We start from the raw sequence: 19186 nt of genomic DNA, 5'->3' as shown, positions 1-19186 counted from the left end.
GAGAAGTGCTCACTAACACAGATTTAGACAGATTTGTGAACAATATTTGAGAGAAATAGGCCTTTTGTGTACATAGAAAAAGTCTTAGATCTTTGAGTCCAGCTCAGCAAAAACAAAAGTGTTGCATTTATAATTTTGTTCAGTGTACATACAGTCTTTACACTTCATATTCTAATCTATATGTCGCATTCAAAAAAAGTACCGTGATATTACCGTGGTGTTTTGGACATAAAACTCTTTTGAGCCAATTACCATGTCTTGTCTAACAGACATAGTCAACAATTTGAACCCTACTACCTCTTCTCTTGACATTGTTCCTACTAATTTTTTTAAACAGATATTTGACAGTGTTGGGGCATGGATCCTGTTAATTATCAACAAAAGCCTTCTCTCAGGATCTGTTCCTGCTCTTTGTAAACAGACCAAACAAAGTAGTTTTGCTTTCACAACGAAGCACACAGCGTCTTCACGACATGGCGGCAGCGGCAACAACAATACTACAGCGAGAATAAAAGTTACGCCTTCTTTCTTTGCGTGAACATTTGGGCGGCGTTATGCAAATCTTCCCACATAGTGAGGTAGATATGTGGGGGCGTGTTCGAACGAGCCGTTTTAGGTAGGTGTGGCTGACTCTTAACTTTTATAAAGAATATCTCTTTGGATTTGAGACTTTAGTCTTTGCAAATTTACAGATCTTCTTTATGCACCAAGAGCTTGTAACACTCCAAAGAGAAAGGAAAAAATGAAATTGCATCATATGACCCCTTTAAGTTTGATCAACACATAAACACAGTAGTTAAGTCAGGCTTTTTTCATCTGAAACTTCTGTCTAGAGTAAAGCCGTTTCTGTCCCCCAAAGATCTTGAAAGAGTCACACATGCTTTCGTTTTATCTCGATTGGACTACTGTAATTCTTTATATGCTGGAATTTCCCAGTCCTCTATTACAAGGCTTCAAATGGTGCAAAACGCTGCAGCCAGATTTCTAACGGGAGTCCGCAAATGCCAACATATTACTCCTATTTTAATGGCTCTAAATTGGTTGCCGGTTCGTCATAGAGTCGATTTTAACATATTGATGTTTGTCTTTAAATCCCTTAATGGTCTTGCACCCTCGTACCTGTCTGAACTTTTAAATCTGAACACATCAGTCAGGTGTCTGCGGTCCGCAAACAATTACTCTCTAGCTCAGCCTCGAACACGACTGAAGTCAAGAGGGGATCGTGCATTTGTCGTTGTTGGACCTAGGCTCTGGAACAGTCTTCCTCTTTATCTGAGATCCCTATCCTCTGTACATGAGTTTAAATCGAAGTTAAAGTCTTATCTTCTGGCCCGAGCTTTTTAGCAATTCTTAATTATGTTCTATTTAAGTTTATGTCTTATTGCTTTCTTTCTTTATCTGTATCTTAGTTTTATATTCTGTAAAGCACTGTGGTCAACTCCTGTTGTGTTTATTTGAGCTATATAAATAAATGAAATGAAATAAAATATCAAGGTAGGCCTACATGAATTCCTGTATCGTGCTGTCATGGTATTTTTTTAAAGGGGTATTAAACAAAATGTTGTTTACTAAAAAGTTGCATATATTAGTAGTAGTAGTATAGTAGTATAGTAGTAATATTTTGTGCTTATTAAAGTCTTTCTATTTGTAAAAAAGTCTAAACAAGGGATCTGAATTTGCTGTGACAAGAGTTGGAAAGACATTTAGCATTTACTGGACAAACAAATTCACTTGACTAAAGTACTGGAGACTAAAAAAATCTCAGTGCAATATGTTGCCTTGATTTTCCCCCCCTCAACTATTAGCTATTTTTAACAGTTTGGTTGTGTGAGGTACTTTTTGGTGAAAAGTTGTGAAAAGCCAAAAATCACTTACATGACACTGCCATGATGTTTCATTTTCCTTTCACCACCACTTTTTTTTTTTTGACACTGTTAGTAATTCCTCAACCCATCTGTTTTTTGTTTTGTTTTGCTGTTCATCATATGTGACATACAGATAGATAAAAGTCACCAGACAGGAACCGACCAACAGAAGGTTATCTTGGTATAGTTGTACATTGTAGACAGTAATGGCTGTTCTGATGATCTGACTGCAGTGACAGGGGCGGCTCTAAGGGGACTTCCGCTCTCATCTGAAAGCAACATGAACATACAGCAGTGTGTCACGCTGACAACAAGGCGAGAGAATGAAAATAGAAAAGAAAAAAAAGTGTGGTTGTCCATTTCCTGTCAAAACCTTTTGTCTGCTGATGCTGAGAGTAAGAACTAGGAAGAGAAACTCAATGCTCGCTCTTCAGTCTAGTCACCGGTAGTGCAGAGGAGATCCCTCGTTCTCTTCCACGGTCTCTTTCTTTCTTTCTCTTAGAGTTTCATTTTTTAACGGTTTGTTCCATGAGCATATGAGGCCATGAAGCGAGCATCGAAGGGGAAAGGTCAGGAGCATGTGGGCAGCTCTCTGCTCAGTCCACAGGAGAATGAGAGGCTGGAGGATCTGCTGGGCAGGAGGTGTGTGGTAAGTGAGTTCAAGGGCCTTCAGTAAAAGCCTAAGGGAAATGTACACTTTGCAGAGGGAAGATGGGTAAAAGTGTTATCTTGATGAAATGGAGTGACATCTGTGCAAACCGTGGGCCAAAATTTGACTGCATGCTTTGAAAGCATTTGAAAACACACACTGTCTAATGTGTTTACTTATTTGTCTTTATCACTGTTGAAATTTGTTTTATGGCTTGCAAGATAGTATTAAAAGTTTTACGCAACAAAATGATATTTTAATTTTAATGAAAAAATTCAATTTTACCATTCAAAAATATCAAAATGTTTTGCAATATCTGAAGAAAAGAACTATTGACCATGAAGTTTTACTTCTCTTGTTGAGAAGCTGTCATTTATTGATCGCATTTTTTCAGTGTTTTTCCCCTCATTTATTTCATGTTATCACATTTTCACTTTTTCACAATTTTAAGTGGAAAAAGGGTTTGCTACACAAAAGTGACTTTATACTGTATATGGTGAACATTTGTAGATTTAACAGCAGTACAATGTTAAAAAGCACATTAAATGCAAAACAGTGTAACAGTTTAATCAAATCAGCATTATTTAGATGATTTGAACTTATGTTTTTCAAAGTATGAAATATTAGTACAATGATATTTTCAGAAGTCCCTGCGAGACGCATTACAGATGATTTTTTCTTCATTTCAAATACAAATTGTATTTTCTTTAAATATTCTGCATTATGATATTGAAATATTTCTGTATTTATTTTTTACAGCTGTTTTACCTATATTTTTGAATTTTACATCATTGCACTGTGTTTTATGGTTACATGGTTCTAAAATTAATGTATAATCTATATCTATCTATCCATCCATCCATCCATCCATCCATCCTGTGTAGTTATTTAAACTGTCTAATAAACTAATCACAGTCATGTAGCTCAAACTGCACATCAAAGAGATCTGTTGGTAAACCAGCTAATCCAAAAATGCTTCTAACTTCTGTACTGGGTTGTTTATTTCTGCTTCCTCCAATCATTCCATTACGACACATTCAGGACCAGATCCTATTGTTGCCGACTATATTCTTTACATTAGCATTCGCATTGATGCAGCAGAAGTGTTTATCTAAAGCAACTACTGAGGTTATACACCACACACATACAAATATGCGCTGATTGTGAAATTGTATTGCTTAATTTGCACACAATCAAAACTATTTTATTTTATGGAAAATAACACTTGTTTTAATTTTTTCAACATGGTAGCCTTCCTCTAACACACCGAGACCTCTGCTGCAGACCCGACAGTGCAGTAACTGCCATTTTGTGGGTAATTTTTGGTGCTGCTTGAATGCACAGTGAAAGCTTTTGTGATTAAAGGAAAAGAAGGTGTGAAATTAGCCCTCACTGCAGCTTGAACTGTGATCACTGAGGGGGGTTTGACAGGGGAAGTTGCTTAAAGACATTTCCTGCCACAGAATGAGGCTTGTAAACAGCTACTGTATATCTGCCATCTTGTGTTTTGGACACTGATTTGCTTGGTGTGTTCATTAGTGAACATAAATCACGTGCAATCATGCATGTGAGAAAAACAGGCCTTTGTGAAAGTATGACACTAATTATAGCCTTTTTTCTGGTTTCGTCTGCAGTCTCTGTCTTCAGCGGTCGTGCAGTTACTTATGGCTCTTCTGAGTGAGCCGAACCGCTGGACACCACAGCAGTCTGGAGTAGTTTGTTTCGTCAAAGACAGTCCTCAGCGCTCCTTTTTCATCCGTCTCTATGACATGAAGGTTCTTAACACTAATTCAAATCTCAAAAACAAAATGGATTACGTACAAATTTCATCCTCGAGTAGTTCCTCAAACCTGTGTTTGTCTGGCAGAAAACTGAGATGATCTCAGACCTGTTTCTTCCCTTCAGGCAGGGAAGCTGGTGTGGGAACAGGAAATCTATAACCAACTGATGTACCAAAGGACCAGGCCTTTTTTTCATACTTTCCCTGGAGATGTGAGTATTTAGCTGTTGTATTTACAGCATTTCATAGCAACCCTGTGAGTCATATGTTCACTGTCATTCTTACAGTTGATTTTAACATTTACACACAGAATGACATAGCAATAATAAAAAAATTTGTGTTGGGGAAGTTTTTTATTTCTCTTTCCTGTAAGGTTAATTTAACGCATCACTGGTACTTCCTCATATCACTGTCTACAACAATACAGTCTGCTGTTGCATATATGCAGGCAAAAGAAGCTAAAGTTACCCACAGTATTTGCATGTATGATGAGAACACATGCACTTATTACTGATGAAAACCATATAACTATATAACACACTGTCATCCTGCTGTCAGACACACTGTAAAAATACAAACTCTATTTTAAATACAGTCACATTTGTGACCCTGGACCACAAAACCAGTCTTAAGTCGCTGGGGTATATTTGTAGCAATAGCCAAAAATACATTGTATGGGTCAAAATTATAGATTTTTTTTAATGCTAAAAATCATTAGGACATTAAGTAAAGATCATGTTCCTTGAAGATATTTTGTAAATTTCCTACTGTAAATATATCAAAACTTCATTTTTGATTAGTAATATGCATTGCTAAGAACTTCATTTGGATAACTTTAAAGGCGATTTTCTCAATATTTTGATTTTTTTGCACCCTCAGATTCCAGATTTTCAAATAGTTGTATCTCAGCCAAATATTGTCCTATCTTAACAAAGAACAAAACATCTTTGAGAAGATGTATAAATCTTAATTTTAAAAAATTGACCCTTATGACTGGCTTTGTGGTCCAGGGTCACATTTTAGGATAAACTTAATAGCTTAAATAGTGAGGACTTACTGTTTATTATCTAATAGTTGACTATGCTTTCTTCAGTTACCTTACTTTAATTAGATATCTTTATAATAGAAAAAACTCAACTTTGCGTCTCTCCTCAGGACTGTCAAGTGGGGTTGAACTTTGCAGATGTAGGAGAGGCTGAAAATTTCTTTGCTGTAGTGGAGGACAAGATCAGCCAGAGAAATAGTCGTTTTGGTATTCAATTATTTTGTTTTAACAATTTCTGTCAATTCAAACCACTTCATAAATCTTATTATGAAGATTATCTAATAAGGAATCTTACTTAAAATGACTCTTTTATGTGTTCCTCTAATAACATAAAGAGAAACAGCAGAAAAAAGGACAAGAATATAGAGGTAACAACATGATTTCTCAAAATAACTGCATTAATTATTTTTACTATATATACTATAATACTATATTTATATATACATTTTTTAAGTGTAGGTTATTTGAACAAGGTGCAAATCAAATTTATATTTATTTTCTATTCTTAGATCATGGAGCTTTGCCACCACTTCCTCGGCCAAATGGTAAGTGAATCACTTTTCACACTAATATTGTGCTTGTCTTTTGGGAAACTAAAAGTATTTGACTGTAACTTTAAATATTTTTAATTGACCTTTCATTAACCTTTACTTTGTATTAGAAAACAAGGCAGTCCAATCTATTTCTGCTGCTATTGTTGTTATTATTATTATTTTTTTTTTATATGATTATTGTAAAACATCACATGGCCTGTCATGTGGCCCAATAATAGAGCTAATATTCAACAATAGAACAAATATTCCTGTGCTTTCTCTGCCTCTCATGTAAATTACAAGCATTGAATTTTCTGAAAACAATACAAATGTAACTTTGCGTGTTCAGTGATGTAAAACTGCATGAAGTGTACACAAATACAATTTATATATATATATATATATATATATATATATACTGTATATATATTATTGTATCTTCAATCACAGGCTCTGGCATTCTTACCTCTTCTCCCATGCCTCCACTGGTACCAAGTAATATCCAGAACCAAATTACCCCTTCCAAATCAAAGAAAGACAAGAAAGAGAAAGACAAGAAAAATAAAAAGAAAGTATTCAAACTGTTAAAGGGGGATATTGGAGCACCCAGTGGATTCACGTGAGTGAATAAGCAGGTTCACTTTAACCAAGATAAATGATTCTGAAGAGGTTTTTGGTTAGCTTACGTTTCTTTATGTCATGACTTTAGGCATGTCAGTCACCTTGGCATGGGTTCCAACAGTTTGGACCCAGACCTGATGAAACTTCTGTCCCGTGCTGGGATCAGTGAAGCAGATATGAATGACTCGGAAACCTCTCAGCTCATTTATGATGTCATTGAGCGTTCAGGTGGAATAGAGGCTGTTAAAAAGGAAGTGAACGAGCAGGGTAAGTTAATGTTAGATTTGTTTTATATTAAAGGGATAGTTCACCCAAAAGTGAAAATTCTGTCATTAATTACTCACCATAATGTTGTTTCAAACCCGTAAGACCTTTGTTCATCTTCGGAACACAAATTATGATATTTTTGATGAAATCCGAGAGCTCCCTGAACCTGCATAGACAGCAACACAACTGACACGTTCAAGGCCCAGTAAGGCAGTAAGGACGTTGTCAAAATAGTCCATGCGTTGTGTTGTGGTAATGTCGTCAACTTGCGAAGAAGAGTGAGACAGAAGAGAAGAAATTGTTGAATAAAGTCATTATTATTGTTTTCTTTGCGCACAAAAAGTATTTTTGTAGCTTCATAAAATTGTGGTTGAACCACTGATGTCAGACTATTTTATCGATGTCCTTACTACCTTTCTGAGTCTTGAACGTGTCAGTTGCGTTGTCTATGCAGGGTCAGAACATTTTGAGATTTCATCAAAAATATCTCAATTTGTGTTCCAAAGATGAACGAAGGTCTTTTGGAACGACATGAGGGTAACTAATTAATAACAGAATTTTCATTTTTGGGTGAACTATCCCTCTTAACGCATTATTTAATTTTGGTTTAGAGTCTGCACGCCCTCCTGTTCCCAGTGGACATCGGGGTTCTCTTCCCCAAGTGCCATCTGGATTCTCCTCAGCGCCGCCACCACTACCTCAAGGTCGAATGGGGCCTCTTCCGCCTGTCCCGGGTCAATCCTCTGGTCCACCTTCTCATCGAGGTTCCCTTCCAGCTACACCTCCAAGAGCAGTTGCATCACCACAAACCCCAGAGGGCCGTGGCGGTCCTCTGCCAGCCCGATCCACATCATTAGGCCCCCTGCCACCGGTTCCTGCCGGAGGCCGTACTGGACCCTTGCCTCAACCTCCAGGACTCCGCAGCGCACCCTTACCACCTCCACCTGGAGGTCGGAGTGGAGGTTTACCCCCACCACCACTTAAAGGAGAACGTAGGGAGTCTTTAGCCCCCATTCCAGGAAAGAGACCTGGACCACAAATGACCGAAAGACGAGGTAGCTTTCTGCCACCCCAACCTGCTGGGGCAGCTCCACCACCACTACCACTGGGTGTGAGGAGCGCACCCTTACCCCCACCTCCGAGAGACAACAGTGAATGTTTGCCACCTCCGCCTCAATCTAATATGCAATTACCTCCTCCCCGATCTGATTTCTTCCCTCCTCCTCCACCTGAAGACTTTGCTGATTCTGTGCCTCCACCTCGTCCATTTGAATCCAACTTTCCTCCCCGAAGCAATTCCTCGGGCTTCGCCCCTCCACCCCCTCCAATCTCAGCCAAACCCACTGCAGGCGGTCCGCCTCCACCACCTCCTCCTCCACCTCCCGCTGCTCCTCCTCCAGTGAACTTTGGAAGCAATCCCTCATCTCCAAGTGGTCCGCCACCTCCAGCATCCAGCGGTGGCGAAGGGGGTAGAGGAGCATTACTTGCCCAGATACAGTCAGGGATGAAACTCAAAAAGGTGAGAATCTACACTACCATTTTAATTTATAGTTAAGAATGAATGCTTTAATTGATCAAAAATGACTGTAAAGACTTGTCACAAAAATTTCTATTTCACTGAAAAAAATGCAGCGCAGTTTCCACCAAAATATCAAGCAGCACAATTGTTTTCCAAATTGATAATAATAAAAATGTTTCTTGAGACTGGAGTAGTGCATGCTGAAATTTCAGCTTTTCCATTACAGAAATAAATTACATTTTTTAAATATATTAGAATAGGAGCGTTTTTGTAATAATATTTCACAATATTGCTGATTTTACTGTATTTTTGATATTGTGAACGGCAATGTAAATATTATATTTCCTTGAAAAGATTAGGTCAAAGCAAGATCCAAGCACAAATAAGGTTCCCATAATGCTAGCTTCTCATTGTTGATAATGTTATGCTTAAAGCATAACACTCTATACAAGTTATATACAGTAATGTCTTTTGCCCAGGTGGCCACCAACCCAGATCCACCTTCACCTGCCCTGGATACAGGAGAGGGAATAGTTGGAGCTCTAATGATGGTGATGCAGAAGAGGAGTAAAGTCATCCATTCATCTGGTAACCACTCAATCACTAGTGTTTTTTGTCATTTATTATAGTAATTATGAAAGGAAAGAAGTAGTGTACCTTTATATTATTATATACACAATATATTTTGTAATTAATTCTCAGACAATAAGTTGGTCTGCTGGACCCTGCATACCTATTAACCCTTTTACCTTATCTACCATATCTTGTAGAAGAGGATGATGAATTTGATGATGACGAGGACGACGATGAAGAGTGGGATTAATCCTGGTGTAATTGAAATACTTTCAATACATGAACCTAGGCAGTTTTACATGTTTTGGAAGTTAAACAACACTGATCCAAAGCATTTTCTCTAGGGATGCACTGATATTCTGGCCAATTCAGAAAAATGCTGATAAATGGCTGATATTAAAATTCTAGTATTCCTAAACAAATTAAATCAATTTTATTATACTTTATGTAAAATGGATGTTCATTTTGAGATTTGCTAAATATTACATTTAAAAGAGTTGTTTAAATTATATAATTTTTTTTTTTGTTACCTTAAGTGAGCATTGGATTATGGCAAAGGTAATTAAAAGGTAATCTAATTATTAAAAAAGCAAAATATTGTACCAACATATCATGCATAGGTTCTCTTTCTAGTCTCAAGGGTTCTCAGTTTCTGAGATGTTTCAGTTGATGAAGATATCTATAACATCATATAATGTGAATCAGTACTGAATGTATTTACAATATGTAAATATACTAAAATGTGAATTGAAAAGTGAATCTATGACTCACAAATTATTCCTTGTTTATTATTTTTTTTCCCGTACAAGACAACATCTAAGAGCAAGACAAGAGTATTGTAATTTACAACCAGACTATTCTACCATTCAACTAAAAAAGGACACAAATATTGTGAAATATTTCCAGTGTTAGATATTATCTGAGTGAACTGTGACGTTTGTGTTCACTTGATGATTGCTCAACCAGACACAAAGCACGAAATGCACAGCATAAAAGTGCTATTTCCTAAACAGTGTCAGTCATTTTGAATGCATTTAAATAAATATGACAACATATCTAATTTCTCAATCATGCAAAAATGCCCTCCACCCTTATTCAGTATCCTCAAAGACCATCCCATAAAAAAATATACAACTTCAAATAAATATATATTACAAATGGTGAGAAACAGCCACAGTCACACAGACATGAAGGCAAGTGAGTTCTTGCAAATGTTTGGTGCCATTATTAACCCAGTTATTAGAATCCATACATATATTACTATTAAACATACATACAAAAATGATTTTGACAATTTCATAATCCAGGAGGAACATTAGAAATTGCACTGGCCCAATGACAAATGGTTTAACAAAGTGGCTTTCTGACGACAGGATAGTGGAACGTTTTCAAAGCTTACGAGGTAATATCCTCTTTAAAGGTGCTTTATGGTTTATTGGTTGATTTTTTTATGTTAATTAAACCCAGTATGTAATTACTGAATCCTGAAGGTCATTTATAGCTTAATTTGTGAGTTTAGTAAAAGTTTACACCTGTTTATAATACTGAAATGCAGTCAAATCACTGTGGCGAGTGGAAACGGTAAGTCCTAAATCAACACCGACTTTGAATCAGTGAATGAACAACGAATGTATGATTACATACAATGATCCCAAAAAGGACTTGGACATTTTATTTTTGGGGTGGATGTTCTTATATTTGATAAAATATTGAACTGCCAAATTCCAAAACAACTGTGTTCAAACCGTGAAAATTCATTTTGAATTATTTTTGGGGACAGTGTTTAAGAAATAACTATTTTAAAAAATCATTTTGAATGAAAATGTATTCAAAATAAATTTCAATCGTTTAAAAAAAATAAATAAACAAAAAGTAATTTCCAACTATTTGGAGCCACTGTTCATGAATGTATTAATTCAGTTAATTTGGTTCATTTTGAAAACATTAGTGCTGTCAAACGATTAATCGTATCCAAAATAAATGTTTTTGTTTACATAGTATATGTGTGTGTACTGTGTACATTTATTATGTATATATAAATACACATACATGCATGTATATATTTAAGAAAAATATGTTACGTTTATAAATATATTAATATATAATATAAATTATATGAATATAAATATATACATGTATATATATATACGTGTAAATATTTTGAAAATATATACATGCATGTGTGTGTATTTATATATACATAATAAATGTACACAGTACACACACATATACTGTGTAAACAAAAACTTTTATTCTGGATGCGATTAATCGCGATTAATCGTTTGACAGCACTAGTAAAAATGCATCGATTTTTAAGTGTCCAAAATTTGTACATTTTGAATAATGTAATAATTTTTAATTGTCTAAAAGTATCCAAATAAGTTTTTGGGCCACTGTTCATGAATTATCCGATGCAGGTACATTTAAATGAATACATTTTCATTTTAGGTCTCATTTTAAGTGCATCTTGAACAGTGTAAAAATGTCCATATGGTCCAAAATTGTCCAAATACTTTTTGGTGCCACTGCACAAGTACTAACCTATGCAAGCACACGAACTGCTCGGAGCAAGGTGAGACAGGTAACTCTCTTTTCTTGTGCTCCTCACTCCCCACTAGCCTTCAGTGCTTCTGTGTGTCTGCGATTTGCACGTTTGGGGAGGTCAGCCTGTGAGTTTCCCCCGGCCGTCAGCTGCTCCCAGTAGGACTGGCAGTACTGCTGAATCAGACGCATTTCTGGCTCCAGCAGGAGCTCTGGGGTAGGAGCTGCAGGGTCCTGGTGACGGCTCCTCGATGCCTCTTCCTCCTCATCAGGGGTGGTGAGGGCTACAGCGATGTCCCAGTCCAGGATGCGCAAGGAAACACGAGCCAGCGTGTGTTTGAAGTTATTTTCTGTGGCCAGGCAATGGTAGAGACCTGCGTCTGCTTTGGTGAGCGTTTTCAGAAGAACCCCCTGAGGAGTCTTAAGAACCTCTCCCTCTCGATTCAGCTGTCAGCAAAGAGATGTGTTAATGTTTTTGAAAGACCTCTCAAGCTCAACAAAGTTGCATATATCTCATTAAAATGAACCTAAAGGTTCCATTTTATTAGAAATAAAATAACATTTCCTTCAGAAATCATTCTTATATGATGATCTGATGCTCAAGACAGATTTATTATTTTTGGCTGGTTGGTTGGTTTGAAATGAAGTAAAAGAATGCAATCATACCACTTTTCGTCTTCCCTCTCTCTGGTAAAGCCATTTGATAGTGGCCTGAGGAGAGCGCGGCACACACTCCAGAAATGTGCTGCTACCCTCCACGCTGAACTGAACTTTCTCCTGCAGTCTCCTCTCCACTAGTAAATACAGAAGATAGTACAGTCATATGCTGTGTCCTATTATACAAATACATCAGAATGAACTCATTATAATCCTACAGACTATTTGTTGATGACTGTTTTTGTTACCTTTAGCGTTGTAGCCCCGGCACTGACGCAAAGGGTCACCATGTTTAACATCCTGCCTTCTGCTCCTCCTACATGAAATAATACAAGATATAATCAAACTCCATGTAATGTTACTGTCCTATTAATTGTGACTCACACAAGCCATTTAAGTGCAGTTGTAAAGAATTCAGGTTCTCTGACCTTTTGGTGGCTTGTGTAAAGGCAGAGCAGTTTTCTCCATCCCAGGCGCAGTAGGGGTCTCTGGCCAGGCAGCAGTCTGAACAGGCCTTTCCATATACTCCACAACGGTGCAAGGACATTTGGGTAAGACCTGCTTCTGAAGATGCATACAGTTGTTGCTGCAAAAAAAATAAAAATAATAATAATTGTAATGCCGTATTGCTAAATGAAATCATACATCTTTAAAAATTACACTCTTAAAATGTATTAAAATGTGTTTTATTATGTCTTACCCTTTTGGCTGATATGTACATTGTTTTGACAGGAGCAGGTGTCTAGGGAATAGAAAAGCATATAATATTTAAAAAAAAAAATTCACACACAGACCTACATATATATACTTAAATGTCATTATTTATTTTTATTATAACATTAAAATGCTGAGGTCTGAAAGATATTTAAAAAAATGTATTTACCCTGAAAACTTCCACTTCCTCTAAAGTGAGCTCTTCCATTGTGGTGGGATCCTTGGGCAGAACTATAACTTTTTGGACTGTACCACGATCTGTGGGATGACAGAAAAGTGATACACTGTCAACACAATATGTTTAACAAAACCAGAAGGTCTAGTTATGACATTTTGATAAAATGAGGTCTAAAAAATAATTTAAAAAAGAAACATATTCATGGATGAGTTGTTCACAACAAGATCTCTAATATGCATTTAGGGCAGAAAGGGAAATTTTTATTTCATGTCGACTTTAACAACTAGGCTACACCACCCCAAGTTTAACAGATTCACGAAGAAACTTAACTAATGTCAGCATTCAGAAGATGCCAGACTCACCTGTTCCCAGGAAGAGAACCTCGTATCGGCCATCCACAGCATCCACCTGATCCACAGCAATTGTAGTAAAGCGATAGTCTACACCAGAGCGCACCACCAGAGGGCGCTTGTGAATGGGATACACGGGGTGGTACATGAGCGGATGAGCGCGAATGAAGTTAACCCCTTCATCCGAGAACTCTTTTGTGGACTTAAGACCTGGTGTGAATGTGCCTCCCGGACACTGATATGGAAAACAGAGGGGAAGTCAGTCAGACAAATGTACATGCTTCTGGGTTTTAAAGAAAACCCCCTTTTATAGCCATAAAAGATATCATAGATCCTGTAAGATGATCAGAAACACACAAGCTTATGCAATAACAAATACTGTGGGTGAAATTTCAAAATTTTCATAAAACTCAAGAGAGAAATTGAATGAATCTCACTGTTCCCGGACGAGGATAGGGAATCTTCCCTGTGTATGTAGTCCATTGGTAGTTGTGTCCGTGTTTATGTGCGAAAGGGCCATTAAAGACATTTCGGATGTCAGCCATTGAGTAGACACACACGGCTGAGCCTTTAAACACAGAACTAAGAGACAAAAACAAGACAGATGAGTAAAATATGGCATCCAGAAACAATAAATAATTTCCAAAGTAAAATGAAAACACAAAAAGAAGAATATGAAAAGTCAAAAAATTTGACATTCTGTGTTGATCTGAAGGAAATATGTACCCAGAAGTTGAGAAGACACCATACACCACAGGGCTTCGTTCATCCTGGGTGGGTTGGATAAACACGTCCCCTGGGGAGGATGAGAAAAGCATTTCAAAAGTGTGTCAATACTGAGATATTAAGTATGCATTACTGGAAATACAACAGTATTTGCTATATCTGAAATACTTGGCAGATTTGACACAAAAAGGCTATGAAATAAACTCACTCAGTTCATCAAAGAAGGTTTCCACCCCATCATCGCCCATCACAGAGCACACCAGCCTGGCCTTCAGAAAAGTCGTCCATTTGTTCACAAGTGACTTCTGTCCGCCCTCGTCATTCTGTGAATAAAAAAAACAGCTTTTTTTATTGACTGACAGAACTGTGAACTGCTTCCTGTGCACCTGCAGTTTCTGGTTCCGAGGCTCACCAGGCACACGCGGCCCACTCTGGCCAGCCCACCTGGACTCGCTCCTGCCCCTGAGTCCAGACTCTTCTCACGGAAGAAGAAATAGAGTTTGTCGTCGTTCCTCTCGGCGCTGTCAGGAATCTGTTTCATGTGAACAAATACAGGTTCTAGGAAATAAACAGAGTGTGCATGTAATGTCCATCCAAATATTTAAAGCAATCTAAAACAGCTGAGCAAATATTTATTGTCAGACTAATTAAAATTATTTACCATTCAGCCACCTAGAATCATACTGCTCTGATCTCACAGCTGGCCGGCTGCCCATGGTCCTGAAGATGCCTGGATCAGTGCTCATGAAGTCCACCGGCACTCCAGCGTACAGGTTTCCATCTGGATGCAGGAGCGGTGAGGAAAAGAAAAATAAATTCGTAAGAACAAAAGAAACCTACATGTTTCACATGAATTGTGAAATTTGGTGAGCTGTTGTGTGATGACACATTAGAAAGGATATTGACCTTTCGATAAAATCTGCCCTATTGCTGTTGATACTTTGTGCTTTACAGAACATCAGATAAGGAAAAATTGTACATTTCATAAACAGAATGGTTTCCAGTGAATTATGCCCATGTTACAGTGGTAAAATTGATTTTAATTATTTTATTCTGCATATTATGTATTTAAATATGGGCTAGAATGAACTGGTGTTGCAAAGCATGTTCCTGTTTTAAGTTATTATTAAATTATGTAAAAACATGATTAGAAACTGCAACTCAAAAGCTTATCACAGTCAGCTATATACCTAAATGAATATTTAAACACATTAGCACTAAGTTATTAGCAATTATTTACCCTGCAGCAAATGTAGCTGTCCTTACCAATATTATCATTCTGTTATGATTTTGCTCTGTTATGATTCTATTCTGTCCTATTATGTTATGATTCTGTTATGTTATATGTTCTGTTAAGTTATGATTATATGTTGTTATTTTGTTATGGTTCTGTAATGTAATGATATGTTATGATGCTGTTATGTTATGAATCTGTTACATAATGAAATGTCATGATTCTTTTGTTATATGTTATGATTTTGATACTTGATATGTTATGAGTTTATGACATATTATGATTCTATGTTATGTTATGATTCTGTTATTTCATTACATGTCATTTTTCTGTTATCTTATTATATGTTTCCGTTAACTTGTGTTATGATTCTGTTATGTTCTGCTGTTTTGGAGATTGTTTGATAATATGGTGAACTGCAACCGTTGCTACAGTAGGATTAGTTAGTGATGTGTTAAAGGATCAATGACATCAAATCTTCATTAATCGTTTCTTACTAATCAGGGCTGCAACATTCTCCTGGTTTGGATCATAAGAGCATTTTCCCTTTCCGGAGTCCACATATCCAGGAACCAGTCTGAAGAGATAGTCCTGAGAAAATCAGAGCAGGGAAAGCATTGGTTGGGTTAAAGCTGGTTGTGTCTACATCGGAGTATAAACAGTATGTTTATGTGTGTGTACTGTACCTCAGCTCTCCATCCTCTGTTGATGAAGGTGCAGATGGGTTTATAAGCTCCTGTGCCACAGGTGTACAGGTGAGTCCTGTTCCACGGCTCAATCAGACGCACAAAGTTAGCACACTCTCCCTGAAAACACACACACACACACACAAACACACCACTGTTAAAACTGATATAGGTCATATTGATACAGTATACACGAGACCAAGAGTCTCACGTCTTATTTAGCGAGTCATTTAGTACTAATTAGAGTGGTAGATGACAAGAACTGATGTAAACTCACATGCCTGCCTTTCCCAGTCATCTGACACTCTCCCTTTCTCTGAGCTGGAGCCGGCCAGTGGATCTACAGACATAAAACACCCACTGCATTATGAGAACAATTCACTGACACTTCAATTCTTATGGGGTCAGCGTTTGGGTGCTAATTGTTATTTTGTTGTGAATGGAATGGATTCATTTGAATCATCACTTACAATGAGAGGCTCTTTGTTGATGTTTTGCATGTCCAGAGAGACCAGATATTCACGGCTGCCCAGGTACAACCGCCCCTGGTCTGGATCAATGTGCAAGATCCGGTAGTCACTGGTGTTGAAGGAAAAACTGAATGGCCTTGCTGTTCGAGTGTCCATAAGTTCTGGTGCACAAAAGAGAAGCACAGGAAATTAAAAAAAGAAATAATAAAAAATCCTGTATTTTATATTGGTAATATTATACATCTTTTATATTGGTAAAATGTTTTATTTTAATATATTTAAAAATTAAAATTTACTCCCAAATTGTCAGCAGCCTTAATTTCAGTTGTTAGTGTCACATGATTCTTCAGAAATCATTCTAATATGATGATTTAGTGAACAAGAAATATTTCTTATTATTGTTATCACAGTTAAAAATGTTTGTGCTGCTTAATATCTTTGTGGAAACTGTCATACATTTTTTTTTTTACTTTCAGGAACAGGAAGTTGCAATAATGTAAATACAAATGTATTTACTGTCACTTTTGATCAATTTAATGTCCTTGCTGAATAAAAATAGTCAATTAAAGTACCCAATAGGTACATAAGACAGAAAGGGTGGGAAACACTGATCAATCTAATCGTAAAACAGTGTTTCATCTATAGGGGGTGCTCTTAACTTTCTTCTCACGCATCTGCTTTTTAACTAAACCCACACACTCTCAGTGTTATGGGGTAAACATTCTGTGGGTTTTTCCTTTTCCAGATGAAATCATTAAATTAAAAATCTTGTAGTAGCAGTGTTCTGGGCCACTCTTCTTCAAAGTGGAAGGAAGAGCTGAGAAGCGTAAATTGGTGGCTCTTGGGAGCAAACTGCACTTAACACAGTTCCAGAAACATTTCCTGAGTGCTGGCAAATAGAAAAACACTTCCACATGTGGGCCAAGTATTCAGTCTCGAAGGCAAAGATTAAAATGAAGAAATTCAGCGGAGTTAAAATGAACCATTTCTTCAGACATTCTTGCAGGCCGTCACAGGACTTCAAAAGAACACCAGGCCCTGATGCAAGAATTGCAGTTAATGTTGTGTGAATGTTTAACAGCGTAGACTTGTGTCAGTTATGAATTATGATCAGATGATTTCAGGCCTGAGAGAGAGATGTCAGAATCTAATAACAGACAGGAAAGATTTCACCGAAAATATCAATTCTGTCATTTATTCCTCACTCAGGATTCTTTGATAAATGTAAAGTTCAAATGCACAGCATTTATTTGAAATCAAAATCTTTTGAAACATTAAAAATTATTTTTTTGTTTTGATAAATGCAATACATTCTTGCTGAATAAAAGTGTTAATTTCTTTCAGAAAAGCAAGTAATAATAGGAAGTAGTGATAGTTGCCACACCAACATGAGAACTTTTTAAAGGAAGTCTTGTGTCTCAATATACAGGTGCATCTCAATAAATTAGAATGTCGTGGAACTGTGTGCACTGAATTTATTTAATACACGAGTTTCACAATTTGAGTTGAATTACTGAAATAAATGAACTTTTCCACGACATTCTAATTTATTGAGATGCACCTGTATTTAGTCATGTTGGAGAGCATTCTTTTCTCTCCCTAAACTCTACTCCCTTTTTTTTAAAAAGCTGTTCTTTTATATTTCTTCCCCTGTTCTGGATCAGTCTGACACACTCAATTTCATGATCTCCTTTGAGGATGAAGTCCTGAAACTCTTTCATAAGCTACATTCATAGATGACCAATTACACTAATCTTTCCTTCCGCATCTGATCCTCTGGACTAGATTCATCCTCATCATGTCCAGTAACATCCTGAATTTCTTGTCATACTGAACTATTACACAATACACTCCTGTTCAAAAGTTTGGGATCAGTAGGCTTTTTTGTTTGTTTGTTTTGAAATGTAAAGAAATTTAAAGGGGTCATATGATGCGATTTCAAGTTTTCCTTTATGGTAAGGGGCGTTACATTTCTGACGAGTGCTTGCGGTGTTCGGCCAATCACAATGCACTGGGTCAGCTGGCCAATCAGAGCAGACTGCGCTTGTCGGAAGGAGGGACTTTGTAGAAAACGAAGCCTTTGAGAGAGGCGGGCCATAGAGGACCTACTATAATGTACAGTATTTGAAAAATAATGTGTTTTTTTAACATTAAAGCATGTCAACATATTCTGTTACACCAAATACACAAAATAATGATCTTTAAAAAGCATCATATGACCCCTTTAAATTGATAAAAAGTGACTTTAAAAAAAACTTTTACATTGTTACATAAGATTAAGAAAAAAACTGGATCACAGTTTCCACAAAAAATATTCAGCAACACAACCTGTTCAACATTGATAATAATAAGAAATGTTTTTGAGCACAAATCAGCATATTAGAATGATTTCTGAAGGATCATTTGAAACTGAAAACTGCAGTAATTGCCATCACAGGAATAAATTATGTTTGTAAATATATTAAAATAGTTGTTTAAAATTTTAATAATATTTCACAATATTAATATTACTGTTTTTGTGATCAAATAATTGCAGCCTTTGTGAATGTAAGAGACTTCTTTCAAAAACATTAAAATATTACAGACCCCAAACTTTTGAGTGGTAGTGTATGTTATCATAGTAATTATATCTATTTATAAAATTCATTTATTATTATTTAATCACACTTACGTTCAAACCTATATGACTTTTGTGGTCCCCAGAAAGAAAAGTCATATATTAAGAGGATATGCAAATAGTGAACTGTCCGTTTAAGAATTATATAGTCTAGTAATTAG

The 19186-nt window shown here is 36.6% G+C and overlaps 2 protein-coding genes across 4 annotated transcripts in view; one reads left to right on the top strand and one right to left on the bottom strand.

The window, feature by feature from the left end:
* Window positions 1–2286: 2286 nt before the first annotated feature.
* On the top strand, window positions 2287–9236 carry wasa (WASP actin nucleation promoting factor a). The gene is made up of 11 exons (XM_016461992.1): window positions 2287–2514; window positions 4149–4289; window positions 4420–4506; window positions 5450–5546; window positions 5675–5707; window positions 5849–5884; window positions 6323–6491; window positions 6582–6760; window positions 7372–8279; window positions 8759–8867; window positions 9050–9236. Exons 1-11 carry the CDS (start codon window positions 2410–2412, stop codon window positions 9100–9102), a joined length of 1917 nt encoding a protein of 638 aa, XP_016317478.1. The 5' UTR covers window positions 2287–2409; the 3' UTR covers window positions 9103–9236.
* Window positions 9237–11164: 1928 nt separating this feature from the next.
* Window positions 11165–19186, bottom strand: part of sema3ga (sema domain, immunoglobulin domain (Ig), short basic domain, secreted, (semaphorin) 3Ga) — a 27375-nt gene continuing 19353 nt past the window's right edge. For all 3 annotated transcript variants that reach the window (XM_016461991.1, XM_016461988.1, XM_016461990.1), the window contains 16 exons: window positions 16409–16569; window positions 16216–16278; window positions 15939–16058; window positions 15750–15843; window positions 14680–14799; window positions 14431–14576; window positions 14227–14341; window positions 14019–14088; window positions 13730–13874; window positions 13305–13527; window positions 12934–13022; window positions 12751–12792; window positions 12479–12636; window positions 12299–12366; window positions 12060–12187; window positions 11165–11840 (listed from right to left, as the gene is read on the bottom strand). In XM_016461991.1, coding sequence (XP_016317477.1) covers window positions 11457–11840; window positions 12060–12187; window positions 12299–12366; window positions 12479–12636; window positions 12751–12792; window positions 12934–13022; window positions 13305–13527; window positions 13730–13874; window positions 14019–14088; window positions 14227–14341; window positions 14431–14576; window positions 14680–14799; window positions 15750–15843; window positions 15939–16058; window positions 16216–16278; window positions 16409–16569 — 2126 coding nt within the window. In that variant the 3' untranslated portion in view covers window positions 11165–11456. The remainder of the gene's footprint in view (window positions 11841–12059; window positions 12188–12298; window positions 12367–12478; window positions 12637–12750; window positions 12793–12933; window positions 13023–13304; window positions 13528–13729; window positions 13875–14018; window positions 14089–14226; window positions 14342–14430; window positions 14577–14679; window positions 14800–15749; window positions 15844–15938; window positions 16059–16215; window positions 16279–16408; window positions 16570–19186) is intronic.

The sequence above is a fragment of the Sinocyclocheilus anshuiensis genome, unplaced genomic scaffold (assembly GCF_001515605.1).
Source record: "Sinocyclocheilus anshuiensis isolate Anshui unplaced genomic scaffold, SAMN03320099.WGS_v1.1 scaffold80, whole genome shotgun sequence".
Lineage (NCBI taxonomy): Eukaryota > Metazoa > Chordata > Actinopteri > Cypriniformes > Cyprinidae > Sinocyclocheilus > Sinocyclocheilus anshuiensis.
Note: the sequence above shows the minus strand (reverse complement) of the source record. Positions and strands in the feature narration are given on the sequence as shown.

What these genes read in the sequence shown, in the direction of transcription:
- wasa (XM_016461992.1), top strand. Translation starts at nt 2,410, where the DNA reads ATGAAGCGAGCATCGAAGGGGAAAGGTCAGGAGCATGTGGGCAGCTCT. An exon ending in TGCTGGGCAGGAGGTGTGTG is followed by an intron (nt 2,515 to 4,148) that starts GTAAGTGAGTTC and finishes TTTCGTCTGCAG; the next exon opens with TCTCTGTCTTCAGCGGTCGT. An exon ending in CAGGGATGAAACTCAAAAAG is followed by an intron (nt 8,280 to 8,758) that starts GTGAGAATCTAC and finishes TCTTTTGCCCAG; the next exon opens with GTGGCCACCAACCCAGATCC.